Source organism: Coloeus monedula (assembly GCF_965178545.1).
Source record: "Coloeus monedula genome assembly, chromosome: 17".
NCBI lineage: Eukaryota > Metazoa > Chordata > Aves > Passeriformes > Corvidae > Coloeus > Coloeus monedula.
This window is the reverse complement of record NC_138797.1, coordinates 16,196,591-16,212,952: the sequence shown is the minus strand read 5'-3', so window position 1 is coordinate 16,212,952 and position 16,362 is coordinate 16,196,591. Positions and strand designations below refer to the sequence as shown.

General features: G+C 39.6%; 1 protein-coding gene across 1 annotated transcript in view; it reads left to right on the top strand.

Annotated features, from left to right (window-relative positions):
• Positions 1–16,155, top strand: part of ARFGEF2 (ARF guanine nucleotide exchange factor 2) — a 35,490-nt gene extending 19,335 nt beyond the window's left edge. The window contains exons 21-39 of the mRNA XM_082292845.1: positions 201–359; positions 1,526–1,673; positions 2,524–2,623; positions 3,394–3,434; positions 3,505–3,674; positions 4,310–4,461; positions 4,614–4,786; positions 5,203–5,363; positions 6,175–6,305; positions 6,419–6,548; positions 6,993–7,128; positions 7,992–8,130; positions 8,296–8,350; positions 8,608–8,722; positions 8,993–9,123; positions 10,152–10,320; positions 10,718–10,856; positions 11,804–11,921; positions 12,599–16,155. Coding sequence (XP_082148971.1) covers positions 201–359; positions 1,526–1,673; positions 2,524–2,623; positions 3,394–3,434; positions 3,505–3,674; positions 4,310–4,461; positions 4,614–4,786; positions 5,203–5,363; positions 6,175–6,305; positions 6,419–6,548; positions 6,993–7,128; positions 7,992–8,130; positions 8,296–8,350; positions 8,608–8,722; positions 8,993–9,123; positions 10,152–10,320; positions 10,718–10,856; positions 11,804–11,921; positions 12,599–12,775 — 2,544 coding nt within the window. The 3' untranslated portion in view covers positions 12,776–16,155. The remainder of the gene's footprint in view (positions 1–200; positions 360–1,525; positions 1,674–2,523; positions 2,624–3,393; positions 3,435–3,504; positions 3,675–4,309; positions 4,462–4,613; positions 4,787–5,202; positions 5,364–6,174; positions 6,306–6,418; positions 6,549–6,992; positions 7,129–7,991; positions 8,131–8,295; positions 8,351–8,607; positions 8,723–8,992; positions 9,124–10,151; positions 10,321–10,717; positions 10,857–11,803; positions 11,922–12,598) is intronic.
• The last annotated feature ends 207 nt before the right edge of the window (positions 16,156–16,362 follow it).

The window sequence follows — 16,362 nt, the reverse complement described above, 5'->3', positions numbered from 1 at the left end:
ATCAAGTATTTCTTCAGCTCTGCTTTTCTTTTTCTTGGTGAATCTTCTATTAAGAATGTTTGCTAACTGGCATCCTACTCCCCTTTAGCTGGAAAATGCTCTAACAGTGCCAGCTATCCATAGAAGGAAAATTTGTAGGCAAGTTGCTTTCTCTGGTTCTTTGAGGACTTGATTTTGATGCTTGTTTCTCTGTCTTGTAGCTTGAACGAGATGCTTATGTACAGGCCCTTGCTCGTTTTTCCTTGTTGACTGCGAGTTCCAGCATTACAGAAATGAAACAGAAGAACATTGATACCATTAAGACACTCATTACAGTTGCTCACACAGATGGCAACTATCTTGGCAATTCTTGGCATGAGGTAAATCTTGATTAGTTTAAATAGTGAATGTGGTGTCATATTTTTTCTTCTACTATCAGCTCCCAGAACCCTCTTGAAAATGCGAAGGAAGTGCATTATATTGTTAAGTTTTTGTTTTGTTTTTTTGGTTGGTTGGTTGGTTTTTGTTTTTTTTTTAATATATATGTATATAAAAAAATGCACTGCATTTTTTTTTAAGAGCCTGTGGAAACTGTGTGACAATATTGTAATTCTGGTGGGTGCATTTGACATAGACTTCAAACGAAATAAGAAGTCTCACTTGGCTTCAGAAAATTCTGCATATGAACTATTGTATTCTTATTCATGGAAACAAAAATATTCTAGTTCACAGGTCCAGACTTCTCTGTGCAATATTTGGCAACATTTACACCATGAACACATGAAAAATTAGGGCTAAAATAATCTGGTGGGGGATTGGTAAAGATAGGCTCTCAGGATCATGTGTTTTCTTAAAGCCTATTTTCCAGGAGTAATTTTATCAGCTCTAAATCTGTGCTGCTGCTAAAAGGAGCATTTCTGCTGCCTTAAGTTCTCTGGCTCTAGTCTTGGGCTACGTGATTATGAGTCAAAAGGTGCTAGAGCTGAGAGATGCCTCAGACCTGGCTCACAGCACACCCTCCTGAGTGCTTGTGCCAGCCAAAGGATGTGGTAGTGGGGGAGGAAGAAGGAAGAGAGTCAATTTTGTGCTGTGGCAAGTACAGCATTGGCATTTAAACTGTCTAGGTTGGAACATCATTACTCAAAGTGGTGATAGCTGCAACGTTTCAGTCTTTTTGTCTTTGTACAACAATGAAGTCTCTGGAAGATCAGCTCCAACTTGTTTATAGTCTTGAAAGTTGATGCTGTAAAAAGTAATAAAAAAGTTTCCTTTAGTAGTTAGAGATCCAGGTTAGATTTTTGAGCACTGTTTATTTTATTCTTGTATTGGAATGATTCATGGTGGCTGATAATATTGAATGAACCACTCAACTTCATTTTCAATTTTATTAGCAATGTTTTAGCTCCATCAAAGCTGTTGTCATGGTCAAAGTTGTTTTAATGGTTGGAGAACCTGGGAAGGTTATAAATATTAAATACAACTATATGTAAAGAATAAAAATATGGTGGTGTCCAGAAACACAATGTTTAATTTATTTTGGTTTTAGATCTTGAAATGTATTAGCCAGCTGGAACTGGCACAGCTCATAGGAACTGGTGTGAAAACTCGCTATTTGTCTGGTTCTGGGCGTGAGAGGGAAAGCAGCATTAAGGGCTATGCCTCTGCAGGAGAAGAGTTTATGAGCCTGGGATTAGGTAAGATTATTAATCCTGGATTTCACAAAGGTGCACATACAAGTGGAGTAAGGATGTTAAAGAATCCTCAATCTTATAACATACTCAAATATATTTACATGCTTCCAGGGGAAGCTGTGTTGGATTAATGAAACTGTGTATTTCAATGTGTGTTTATTATTACCACATCTGTTCTAACTTTGGAATTTGGTTAAGCTATTTAATAACTATTCCAGATTTATTTGTTGGAATATGTTATTGTCAAAACTGTTTTGCCATACAAAGTCATGGTTTTGTTACAATTATTAATTAAAAGAAAAAAAAGAGCCATTTACTTTTAGGAATTAATAGATGTTTTGATAACTGACAATTGGTTTTCCAAAGGAATTTCTTACCTCTGTATGTTGGGCTTGATGTTCCAGTTACTGTTGTTTCTGCAGTATGTGCAAGAAACAAACCTTAGATTTTTGGCTGTAAATTAGAGGGACAAGGCAAGTTGACTTTTAAAACCACTAAGGAAATTAATTTTAAAAAACTCTGGAGTGGATGCTATACATGATGATTATGATGAATACAGAACTGTGCTGAATACAGAACTGATTAACTACTTGTAGCTGACTTAGAGTTCATATTTTAAAATAATATTTCATCAGTTCCAATTTTGTTAACAATGTCATATTGTCTTAATAAATACGATGTTTAGCTGTGTAATAATCTGTCACAGATCTGGCAAAGGCACCATCTGCTCCATACAAATTACATGGTACCTAGAAGCAGTAGACGCTTCTTGTCTACTTGTTTGATATTGCAGTTAATATAAAGTTGTTATTTCCTGATGGCAAATACTGTTTTTTAATGGCTTTTATTGCAGGGAACCTTGTTGGGAGTGGGGCTGACAAACGGCATATGGCAAACATTCAGGAGTCTGTGGGGGAGACCAGCTCACAGAGTGTGGTGGTAGCAGTAGACAGGTACTGAGAATGTAATCTCTGCACTCTTACCTAAATCGTCATCTTTGTCATCTGCCCTTCTGAAATGTCTAAAGACATGCTTCTATCCTAAATCACGTGTTGGAATGGGACTGCTTAGTAATTACTGATACAATTGTGCAAGTCTGCACAATCATATATTCAGATTTGCAGTGTTTATTCTAACCATTAATGTGTCTGTTACCACATCAAAGTCCAGAAGATTTGGGAATGTTCTGCACTTTATCAGTGTTCTATATGGACCACTATCAGTAGTCTGAACTTCTCTCAAGACTGAACAGCTGAAGGGAAAGAAGGGACAACGGTGCATCCACAGTCTTTCTTCTGTTTTGACAGCCACAGCTGACCATATTCTCAGAGCATTTAAAGATCAAAGGTGGCTGATAACCAGTAAAGTCTTGTAGCAAAGCTTTCTTACTGTCTGTTTATTGTCCCCATGAAATTTAACATGCTGTCACCCAACTGAGTGTTGGGTATACACAGCATAACTTGGCTGGGTAAACTTGTGAGCCTGTGCCTGTTCCTGCAGTGGGGCAGGAGCACAGTAGACTGTGACTTGGTGCAGGAAAGAGGATGCTTAGACTAAGGAAAAATGCATGTGCTGCTGCCAAGGAGCAAGAATACAAGAGGTGCAGAGTTCATAGCATGGAGGATTGTGAAGTACCTCCAGATGTGCTGACTTTTTGCTGCAGCACTAACTTGACTCTTGTGGATGCGCAGCTGAAACTCCAACTCCTGTATTTGTTCCGTAGGATATTCACAGGCTCCACGAGGCTGGATGGGAATGCCATAGGTACGTATGGTGGGTTGCAGGGCCCCTGGCACTGGAGCAGCCTGGCTCACAGCAGGCTTCTCCTGTGCAGTTGACTTCGTGCGCTGGCTGTGTGCTGTTTCCATGGATGAGCTGGCGTCCCCGCACCACCCGCGCATGTTCAGCCTGCAGAAGATAGTGGAGATCTCCTATTACAACATGAACCGCATTAGGCTGCAGTGGTCGAGGATTTGGCATGTGATTGGAGATCACTTCAATAAGGTACTTCTTAAAATCAAGTTACACTATATGCGTGAGTAGCGGAACTTCTTTAATCAAGCTTTCCCTTCTGTGTTGATAGTGGCTTAAGCTCTGATATTGAAAAAAATTCCATTCAAAGCACCTAAAAGAAGCACCTATTTAAAAATCTGAAGTTACAATAGATATGTTTACAGGAATGATCTTTAATCATATAATCTTCATTATATGATTTAGTATTTTTGTAATTTTTCTTTGTCTTTTCCTTCTGATAAAATGCCAAGTTAGTTTGCCTCTGAAATGTACACAGGTGATCCTGGAACAACCATTGTTTTCCTTAGGAAATTGAACCATGTTAGGATGGGATTTTTTTAACTAAAGATTTCATTTATTTTATTGTATTGTATTTTAATTTAAATTTTAGCATCTAGCTGGCTATTATAGTGCTGCATTGATGCATTCAAAATCCATGGGTCTGTTTTGATGGACAAAATGACAGAAAGCCCCCTTCAACAGGAACCCCTTCTTTCCCGAGTATCTGAGCACTAGAATGTGCTAGCAGTGTTTAGTGGGCTGAGATGGAACCTGAATTATGAATTTGTTACTCACATAAATGACACTTTGGCTGATAAATGTTTGAAAATATGCTTTTTTTCTAGGTTGGGTGTAACCCTAATGAAGATGTTGCCATCTTTGCTGTAGACTCATTAAGGCAACTGTCAATGAAATTTCTTGAGAAGGGAGAGTTAGCCAACTTTCGCTTCCAGAAGGACTTCCTAAGGCCTTTTGAGCATATTATGAAGAAAAACAGGTGTGAGGCACTGCAATTTCTGCTTTAGCTTGCTTTAGTCCCACTTAAGGATGTCACCTGGCATGGGTTAGATGGTCATGTACAGGGAAGTGGGGCAGTTACTTTGTGCCAGTGTAAAGTAGTCTTGCTTTCCTTTCTCCTTTTTTTTTAAGATCACCGACTATTCGAGACATGGTGATCCGCTGTATTGCTCAGATGGTGAACTCTCAAGCTGGTAACATTCGTTCAGGCTGGAAAAATATCTTTGCAGTCTTTCATCAAGCAGCGTCAGACCACGATGGGAATATCGTAGAGCTGGCCTTTCAGACTACAGCACACATAGTTAGTAAGTAGTGCTTGACAGATGCATGCACCCAAATTCGCTTTGCTGCTGTGAGTCTGCCTTAAAAGGCTCATCTGAATAAGGCTTTTGTATTTGCAGGCAAATAAACACACAACCTTGCAGCCAGACTGTTTAAACTCTGCAGCTGGGTCATACCCATTAAGTCTCCTGAATACTATGGACAGGACAAACTAGATATAGCTATTCTGCTGTAGAACTTTGGAATGCAGTTGGTGAGGCAGGACAGGGAAGAACGCAAGAGAAAGCAAAGAACCATATTTAATGTAGAAGATCTGGTCCTTTCATGTTTGTCTATTCCATAGCAGTATACCATGGGTGGCATGCCTAGATTGATGCAGTTTATCTATGGATTTTAATATCAGTAAATTTTAAGAAGTGTATTTGTTTGTTCTTCACAGCAAATATTTTTCAGCAGCATTTTCCAGCAGCAATTGACTCATTTCAGGATGCAGTAAAATGCCTCTCTGAGTTTGCCTGTAATGTTGCCTTCCCGGACACCAGCATGGAAGCCATCAGGCTTATTCGTTACTGTGCAAAATATGTCTCAGAAAGACCACAGGTATATTTGAATTTTTACCCTGTTGCATTTTCACACTCTCTTCTACTGTTAAATGGACTTTAATCTACTGAGAAAGAGCTTTCAGACTCAAACTTCAATTGCAAGTGTTTGTATTCAAAGCTTATTTGGATTTAGGAGAAATTTTGGTATTATATAAGCAGTAAACTAGGGCTAGTTAAATAATGTTAAGTCTTGTAAGTCCAAATGGGAAATAACTGAATTAAATAGTCCCTGTTTGTTTTTTTGGTTTTGTAGTGTTAAGATGACTTGGAAAGCAGTACTTCCTGTTCTGTCACCCTAATTATCTCTAGTTCAGTTGGTTACAAACGTGTATTCTTCTAGATCAGTCTGTTGTGTGAATACTGAATGTAAGAATCACTGGCTGAGGAGAGCCTGGAATTACATTGCAGTTGCACGTCCCCACTGCATGCTGCATTCAGTGTACCAGAGATGTGTAGAACTGGTTTCTGCCAATTTTAGATTTCCTTGTAACGTGCATTGATATAACAGTTGTCTGTCACTGTTAAAGTTGATGGCTAAGAAGTCCAGACCTCAGCAACTTGTAAGGCCTTTAGCTGGACTGAATTAAAAAACAGATTGAAGTATTTATTGCCATATGTTATTTTCTAGTATTTTTGCAAATAGTTACATCTCAGAGCTATACTTACGTTTTGCAGGATTGGAGTGTTACAGTAGGACTAAGCTAACTTTCCAAGTCTGTCTGTACCACTATTAGTATCTAAATTTGTCATATTTAAAGATTTTTAAGATAATTTTTTCTTTAAATCTTTTTTGCCTGCTGATCTTCAAGGTATTAAGAGAATACACAAGCGATGACATGAACGTGGCTCCTGGGGACAGAGTGTGGGTCAGAGGATGGTTTCCTATTTTGTTTGAACTTTCTTGTATCATCAATCGTTGCAAATTAGATGTTCGTACAAGGTAATAAAGGTTTTATTTCTTTGATTTTTAAAAAAATTGTAATTAATTTAGTGAAGATATCACAGTAACACATTTTAACATCTGTTCCTATACTTGTTTGGGTTTGTTTACAGAGGCTTAACAGTGATGTTTGAAATCATGAAGAGTTATGGGCATACCTTTGAAAAGCACTGGTGGCAAGACCTGTTTAGAATTGTGTTTCGGATTTTTGATAATATGAAACTCCCTGAACAACAAACAGAGGTAAAACCAAAAAACCCCCAAGAAGTAAGCATTCTCTGGAGTTGTCTTTTCAAGAACTTGCACATCTGAGGCAGCAGTTTGTATTGACATCAGATATTGCCACCCCATACTGCCCTATACTTAACTAAACACATTCTATATTCTGCCAAATTCTGTGGCATGAATGAAAATTGCCACAGTGTCCAGTGACCTCTGTGTGTGTGTGTTCTGTCTGATTATTTTCAAGGAGAATGTTCTCACTCTGTTGTGAACGTGTACAGTTTTCTGAGCAGTGTTCATGTGGCCAACTAAGTACTTCTGACAAGATATCTGCAGTCGTGAGGCTTTAATTCTGAGTTCTCCTCTCCTCAGAGCTGTGTCTCTTGTTGACCAGCCATGTATAAGCGAACTGTTGTCCTTATGGATGAATCCCCATAGAACCAAAGACTTCATTTTCTCTCCCAGAAATCAGAGTGGATGACCACGACGTGCAACCATGCACTTTATGCCATCTGTGACGTGTTCACGCAGTTCTATGAAGCTTTACACGAGATCCTTCTTCCCGACATACTTGCACAGTTACACTGGTGTGTAAAACAAGGTACCTTACTTATCTGTTTTTTTGATTAAATGTATTTTTAAATGTTCATTACTTAAGAAGGGGAAGGTTAACTGAATTTTGGAAGAATAAAAGTTCCCATTAGGACAATATGTGTTGCAATAGATTGATGCAATATCTTGAGTATTTGAGCACCAATCTTTTTATTGAGTTAGGCAACTATTTTGTTGCTGTGTTCATAATGTACTCATGGTGTTACTGTGACACAGAAAAAGCTTTTGGAGGCTGGTGTCAATCTTCTGAATCTTCTGCCAACAACCTTTCTTCATTTGACTGCAGGGATACATTACCTCCTTTATTTACACATACAGATATGTGCATGCATTCTGATTTTTTCTTTTCTCTTTTTTTTCTCATTTTTATCTTTTTTTCTTATTTTTTCACACCTGCTTCGCCCCCTTCTCCCAGCCATCGTGTACTTCTAAATACAGCTTTCTAAAGAACGTGTTTTCCTTCTGGCTCCAGCTCTTACCCCTGAAATCCTGCGTGTTACTGGCATGGAATGTTGGGGACGATTGTGCAGTAAATCATAAGTTTCCAATTGCTGCTTTTCCTTCCTTTTTCTCACTGTGTGCTTCCCTACTGCTTCTCCCCTGTCTTTTATCTTCCCTGGTTGGATTTCCATCTCATTAAGGCTATTTTGAAACTCTTTTTTTTTTTATTCAGTAGGTTCCTCAGCTTCATATTGTTGTAACATACTATATAGGTAGGCTTTGAGCCAAGACATTGTGCATTTCACAGTATTGTGAAAAATTGATAAAATTTTTAATGGAGCAGTAATAGGGAATGCTTAATTTTTGATTGATATTGTAGAAGTTGATAAATATGGAATGTTTCTTTCACAGATAATGAGCAGTTGGCACGATCAGGTACAAACTGCCTAGAAAACCTGGTAATACTCAATGGACAGAAATTCAGCCCTGAAGTCTGGGGCCAGACATGCAATTGTATGCTAGAAATCTTCAAAACAACTATTCCTCATGTGTAAGTTCATAAGTTTAATTCTTACATTGATACCAAATTCCAGAGCAACAATATTTACCTTTTCTGTTTTGTTCTGTTTTGTTTGTTTTTTTTGTTTGTGTTGGTTTTTTTTGTTGTTGTTTTGTTTGTTTTTTTGTTTTGTTTTTTTTTCTTAACTCTGTGAAGCTTGCTGACATGGAAGCCTGTAGGAATGGAGGAAGATTCATCTGAAAAACACTTGGTAAGAGTTTACTCAGGGCAATAAACTGACTTGAAGGGTTTTGTGTGTTAGGTTAGCTTTTGAAAAATTCTGTTGTAGTCAATACATTTGACAAAAAAAAAAGACAGTAGATTGTATTTGGTGTTACTGTAAAAAATGATGTAAAGAATGGATGCAGGAAGCCTTTGAATGTAGGATTAGGGAAGTAATCTGAAAAGTGATAGCTGGTTGGGAATTAGTGTTTTGGATTGCTGGAATTGCTCTGCACTCTCTTCTAGGATTTGGACCTAGATCACCAGTCTTTAAGCAGCATGGATAAAAATGCTTCTGAAAGAGGACAAAGCCAATATTCAAATCCAACAGATGAGAGCTGGAAAAGTGGTCCTTATACAAGTAAGGAAATCATACAAGCTTTTTCGATGCACCTTTATAGCCAGTCTTAGTTCACTTCTGTAGTTCTTTACAGAAAGTTTTGAGGCAGTTAAACTTGGGATAAGTCTTTGCAATTTGTGTTTATGCCTTGCAGAGAGATTTTCTCTTTAGAAGATAATTCACAGCATTACTAAATATCAAATTGTTAATGGGAATGTCCTATTTTGCTAGCCTGTTGTAAGTGAATTGGCATGAATTGCTTCTGAAACTTGTGTTGCTCCATTTCATTAGACCAAAAACTATTTGCTGGCCTCCTGATCAAATGTGTGGTACAGCTGGAGTTGATACAGACCATTGATAACATAGTGTTCTATCCAGCAACAAGCAAGAAGGAAGATGCTGAGCACATGGCTGCAGCTCAGGTACCAATCAAGCTTACTTGTAATCTTGTTGTGACAGTAAAGTACAAACTATGCAATGCTCTGACATGTTTACAGATTAGTGTCTTTTTCTGTCTCTCAGCACTACCCTGAATGTGTGTGTAAACTACTCTTAAGTTGTGATTTTTTTGTCTGCCTCCAGTGTTGCCTGGTGGTCTGCCTGTTGTAGTATTACATTACCTATATTTTTATTATCAATAAAATAGATTATAATTGTTTTTATCATGAATACATACTCATCAAAAATGGTTTTTGTTTGTTTGGGGGAAAGCATTCTTTTCTGCTCATTAGACTGAGTGTCTTCATTTAGCCACAGCTGAGGCTTTGCTCAGCCTCTGGATGTTTGCACAGGAAGTGTTGCAGAAGTTGGACTTCAGCAAGGTCAATGGTCAAGATTTCACTCATTGCCACCCTTGGAGATGTCTGTGTCCCTGAAAGTTCTGATTCTGGGCAGTAGTGCACAGTACCTCTGGCTTGGCTTTAATAAAGCCCTAAGCTGGAAGTTCTGGCTCGTGCATTCAGGTAGTATTTTGGAGATGGTATAGTTAAATTCCTAGTGAAATTAGCTAAAAATATTGACCAATTTAATTAAATTTGACATGAGCCAAAGATGGGGGATTTCTACACTAGGCAGCATTTAAACCTGCACTGCTTTTGTCGTTCATTTTGATGTTTTTCAGAATTCAACAGACCTACCTGGTCACCTTCTAGAGAAGAGGAAATGTTCTGTACTGTATTGCTATGACTGCAATGTCTCAATAAGGGAGTTCTTCCCTTGCTCTTGAGTCTTATTTTCTTATCAGTAAATAGGATAGATGATAACCTCTCTCTTCTTAAGTATCCTACTGAGAAGAGTACCACTCTGCTGTGTTGTACTGCACTAATACTGCATTGCACCTATAAATTGGAATTAGGAGTTACTAGAGTTTGTGGCATGAGCTCTCTCTCTCTCTCTCTCTCTCTCTCTCTCTCTCTCTCTCTCTTTCTGTCCCTCTCCCCCTGTTCTTTAGCGAGACACGCTGGATGCAGACATCCACATTGACACAGAAGACCAAGGAATGTATAAATACATGTCTTCACATCACCTCTTTAAGTTACTGGATTGTCTGCAAGAGTCTCATTCATTTTCAAAAGCCTTTAATTCAAATTATGAGCAGCGAACTGTGTTATGGAGAGCAGGTAAGGCTTTTATTTTTATTTGATAAAAATGCTGAACTACACTTCTAGCTTTAAGTAACAAGATACAACAGTATGCCATCGCAATCACCTCTAGAGTTTATTAGACAGTCACATGCTTTTATTGCTTGTCTCCTTCCTGATGACTTGAATAATTCTGTTTGCTAAATTATCTGCTTTTTTTTTTTTTTATTAAAGTAGAGCTACACTGCTGGTACTGCTGTAGCTAAGTATCTTTATAAATAAATCAGAACTCAATCAAAATCAAGGAGGAGGAAATACTGTCTGGACAAGAAATCACTATTGGTCACTAGTGCAGGTATCGTTGATAAAATTTATTTTTGGCTAATAACACCAACTGTGGATGTTCCCTCTCTTTCTGTGTGGGACTGATTTCTAGGGTTCAAGGGTAAATCAAAACCCAATCTCTTAAAACAAGAGACCAGCAGCCTGGCATGCTGCCTGAGGATCCTGTTCCGGATGTACGTGGACGAGAGCCGGCGGGAGGCCTGGGACGCTGTGCAGCGGCGGCTGCTCAGGTAGGACAGCCCTGCTCAGGAGGGGAATGGGCAGAGAGGGGTGTGGCCACCCTTTATTAAAAGTTCACTTAGCAGTAAGGAAGCAATCTGTCTAGAATAGACAAAGCATCTTCTTGCCTGACATAGGCTTTTCTCTATGGAAGTGGTGATGTCTGAATAGTTTTCCCATCTGAGTACATAGTGATAGAGGTATGATAGGATACACTAATAGAAAAAGAGTGCAGTATAAGCTGCTGTATACCTGGAATTTAAACAAATGTAGAAAATAATTCTAAATAAATATCAAAAGGTATTTGGGTGAGTTGGTACATAGAAGTTGAAAGTACCAGTCTCTTATCAAATGTGAAGATCTCCCAACTTGTTCTTGGTACTAATACAGTGGATTCTGATCTACCAGCATGTACGGACATGTTAATCTGCTCAGTCCTTCTTTAATTAAGAGTGTCCTTAAAATAGCCATAGTAAATGCTACAGTTTGTACCTTGTGTTGACAATCTGCAGCAGGGACCAAAAATTTATTAGTACAATAATAATTCCTTCGTAATCTGTGATGCTGATCTGTGCAGATCTTTATTAAAACAGTCCAAATTTGGAGGGAGAGCTCTCTCATGGTGCTGTTGCCTAAGCTGTCCCAATGTCAGGTCACGAAATAATGTTTGCAGGTTAAAAGTGACAGCACTTCAATTACAAAATATTTATCAGGCAAATTAGACTTTTTCTTCTCCGTCACCAACATGAAAAGTATTTCAGTTCAGTTATCTGGAACAATTCCTGTACCAGAAAAAGCAAATTTGTGTAGTTAAAGTTGTTGCATGTGATTGAAAACTTTCCCATGGAAGTGCATCTTGTTTGAAAACAAAGTACACTGAGAGGACAAATAGAGCATGTAATCAAAAACTTTGTAAGGGTTTTCTTTATGGTTTGTGTGAACTGTGCCATCTCTCCAGTGTGTGCAGTGAAGCCCTGGCGTATTTTATTACTGTCAACTCAGAAAGCCACAGAGAAGCCTGGACCAACCTCCTGCTGTTGCTTTTAACAAAAACACTAAAAATCAGTGATGATAAGGTAAGAAGAGGCTGGAAGTCATATCTGCATTTGAGTATGTTTTTCATTCCTTCTTCAGTCTGAGTTCAGTCTTCATTTCCATCCAGATTGGAGGTGGGACGTTCCTCATAGTGAGTGCTCTCTTCGCAATACAGCAGTGGCAGCTCCACTGTCTGCAGGCATTCTGCATTGTGGAAATGGGGCTGCATCCATCCAATTCCCAGTTGTGTGGGAATGTGAATACAATTACTGAACAGCTTTCATATAAAAGCACAATGAGTGTGCAGTAAAGGATACGCTTATGCTGTATTACAGCTGCACAGGAATGGTGAGGCTGAATTTCACCACTGTAAAATTGGAATTCCAGTTCCTTGACAGTGATGGCACGAATAATTCTCAGGATCTTGGCCCTTTTGAGGAAAAGGGAATGCAAATATTCACGTTGCTACAAAAAGACCCCGATACCACCTCTAGTCTGAGAACTCACAAAAACCTGACTCTGCTTGGGGAGTAACACCAAAGGCTGGCCCCGTGTGCGCTGCTGTCACAAACAACACGGAGCTTGGTGCCCTTGGGCCATTGGGAGGGCTTGGGTGAGACCTGGTGTTTTAACAAGTTGGTGTAGCCATGAATGTGTCAAAACTTTGCATTTTCCTCTAGCAATAGAGAATGACGTTCTGTTTTTGTATCTTGGTTAGTTCAGGGCACACGCTTCCACGTATTACCCGTACCTGTGTGAGATCATGCAGTTCGACCTGATCCCCGAGCTGCGCGCGGTGCTGCGCAAGTTCTTCCTGCGCATAGGGGTGGTGTTCAACATCTGCATCACGGACGAGCAGGCACGGACAACTGGGATAAACCTGCCTTCCTGGTAGCTCTAAGTGAGGCTGTTACACCAGCCCGTACATAAAGCTGTGTCCAGAGATGGGTTGAAATGGATGGGAGAAAAATGGGACCCTGATGTATCACCACAGGAGCAAGTTATTCTTACCACAATGGCATTTGGGAACGAGGAAAATAATCCTGTTCTGTCCATCCTACAAAAGTGTCAGCAGTTTTATTTAAATTATTGCTTACAGAGTCAATACAGTAGGTGTGCAGTCTCTTTGTTTCAATGCTAATCATTTGTATGATCCAGTATGTCTCTTCTAGTCTTTTATCCACTGCTCAGTCTTGCATCCCAGGTAGAGCTGATAAATCAGCTGGATCTCTCAACAGAAGTTATGCCCCTTGGAAAAAATGACTGTATTTGTGTAGCCTTGTGATGTTGGCACGTGTTCATAATAAACTCGACTGCGGTGGCCAGTGACCACCCGAGATCCCTCTGGGTTTTCCTTTGTATCCAGGACCAGGCCAGGCAGGGCACCAGGCTGTTGAAATGGACAGCCTGTAGGATATTTGGAGAAGGTTTTCCTCCTGTTTAGCAAATGACTTAAAAAAAAATTTAGTATCAGTACTGCATCTTCTGAGACTTATTTTTAGTTTTATGGAAGATTTTACATCAGGAGCATCAATAGTATCTACTCCTTTAGTTTATTAGGCTTGAGTTAAAGGCATTTAAGAAAAAGAAAAGGCTTTCCTTTTCCTTTCGTACATTGGCAGATCATGGACAGAGCATACACAGGAACATCAAAAACGGCTCAGAACAAATAAACCCACCTTTTTGAGCCTTGAATATAACGTATTTAGCAGTAATTGTGACTGCTTAGCAAAAAGTCCTGTCCTTAACACAAGTTTGTCTCCTTTTACTGCAGATTTGCAAGTTCTGATTTGTCATTTTGTGCAAATGATTTTTGTTCTCAACTCTTAGTTCCTAGTGGCATCTTAAAAAAACCCGAATTTCAAAAAAACTGCTCTAGCAAAATTAAACAAGTTCATTCCTGTGCTCTAAGTGACCAACACAATTCTGTGCTTTGAAGGTTATCTGTGAAGCAAAATGTGACATGACACCACAGCTTTGCTTGCCCAAGAGGGTTTTTTTTTTTTTTTCTTTCTTTCTTTCCTCGAAATGCATTGGGTTTCTGTGACAATGTTTCCATGACAGAATATTGTCTTGACCTTTGAAATAATTTTAAATTTCAAGTTTCAAGACTTCTCTAAACCAGGAAAGTGTGGCAGGATGGGAGGAGAGGCTCCACTTCCTAAAATAATGCAAAGTGTTGTATTAACTACTGTGCTATCCAGAATAGCAAACTTAAAATATTAACAATATTTAAAGAAAAAAACAAACCGACAAACAGCAACAACAGCCTACCTACTTGAATGGAACTAAGTGTATAACATTATTTTGTTTTTTGAGTTGAGTTTCCTGGTAGGATGGCCTCAGGTGAGGTTTTCTTGGGATACGCTGCTCTGAGCTGCTGGGAATGTGCTGTCTTTGGGGTTTTTTGTTGTTGTTTTTGTTTGTTTGGTTGGTTTTTGTGATCTATTTCCAAAGGGTTTTTATGGTGCTCCTCAGTACATCAGCTTGTCCTATGTAAGCATTGTTTGGGAAAGGTTTTGCAGTCAGTAGTAGTCACATGGCTTTCACAATTTATTTTTACTTTTTATTTTTAACCAAAGAAAATAAGTGGTGGTTGTGGCTCTTTGACTTTTAAATGCCCATTAGGTTAAATCTATACACTGCTATTTAGTAGAAGGGAATATATGGCTATATATGACAATAGGAGAAGACTGAAAAATAAGCAATGCTGATACTTAACTTGCTGCATTTGAAATATCCTTTTGTGTTGCATCTCGTGTAGCTGCTCATTCCCTGGGACTGTCATTGCATTGGGTACTGCAGAAAATGAAGTATTTATTTTAATTCTATTTAAATCTGTAAGAATATGCTATTCCTTTTTTTCTGGTTGTAGGTAGTCCTAAGAAAAATATTGGAACTGTAATTTTTCAGATTTGGAATGTGTTATTGCCTCATGGAATGTGTTCCCTCCTGTCCCATCAGACACACCTGGTCCAGCTGCATGTTCCTCTGTGTGTCACAGGTTTGAAAGCCCTACAGTCATGTCTTGAAACAAGTCTCAATTTTGAGATCTTAAATGACTTCACAGTTGCTTCATGGGCTTTCTTTACTGTAAGGGGCAGCATTTGTACTCTCTCTGCACATGGGATGTTTAATCCATGCTTCCCTTCAGCCTTTGGTCTGAGACTGTTCTTTTCCTTAAGAAAAGCTTTTGTTGTAATTACACCAGTTAAAAACTGCTGAAGTTGGGTATGTGATATCCAACCATCCCAGAGCCTGCAGTGCATGAAGGAGAAGGAACTGGAATGCAATTGCATTGTCAGAGCCTTAATCCTGTCCTGTTTCTGCAGGTGATTGTCTCCATTAGAGCAATAATCAGGGTGTGTTCAGGTTACGTCCACAGCACTTGTTGGTTTTCCTCAGAGAGTCAGAAAGGGCAGAACCCACAGCCCTCCCAGTGAAGCTCAGCCCTCCTCGAGTGTACCCAGCTTGTTCCTTCTCCCCCCCTCCACTGACACCGGGTGTTACTGGCTCCGCTGGAACCGGGAGCGCAGCCGGGCTCGCTGTCTGGAGAGCAGGACTGTGCAATACAGGCACTGAGAGACAGTCACCCTTGGACGTGTTTGTGCAATAGATGAATCTGCAACTCATCCACCTGTAATGGCATAAATAATGGAGACTCCGTGGGGTTTGCTGTTACGTGTCATTTCGGACCTCCCGAGGGAAGGGAGGGGGAGAGGATGCTAACGAGGAAAACCCTAAACCCTCCCTTTCGTGGTGATTAAAAAACTCCCTTCACGTTGCTTCTGTTGTGTCTTACAGTCCAGGAAAAGGTTGTTTTTAAAGCAGTTTGTTATCCACGTCTGGTATCTCACTTTCCAAACTGTCAACAGCACAATCTAAACAATGTCCACTGCTACAACAGACAACCCCCAGATTTTAGCTCAGTCTTACTATTCAAGACAAAGATTAAAAATAGTAACTCTGTCAACAGTACATTTCCCTTTAATCTGTAAGTTCAGGTTGTTCAGCACCTTTGTTTAAAATGTATGTTTTCACATATTTAAAATGCCTGAGTTTTAATACCTCCGTATTAAGTGCATTTACCATCAATAATTTAAAGACCATTCCTTGCCAATGGATGTATAGAGTTCTGAGAGAATACCAAAATTATATAATATGAAAAACTATGTAAAGTTTTCTACATGAAAATACGATGTATAATAGTTATAATATTCCATACTTTAATCAAGTGATAAATCAATAAAGTTTTACGAAGTGTTGCGTCTTTGCTCCGGTAGTTCCTTAAGCTCAAAGGCTGCGGCGCCACTCGGGCTTCTCCGCGGGGTCGGGGGCGTCTGGTTCGTGTTTTATACCCCCGCACGCTCCCGCCTCGCTCCTGCTCCGCCAGGGGCCCGAGCCCGGGCCCGTTCCCTCGGCATTGCAGGGGCTCCGCCGCCGCCTCGCTGCCCCCGCTCCGGGCCGGGCCGAGGCCGCCGC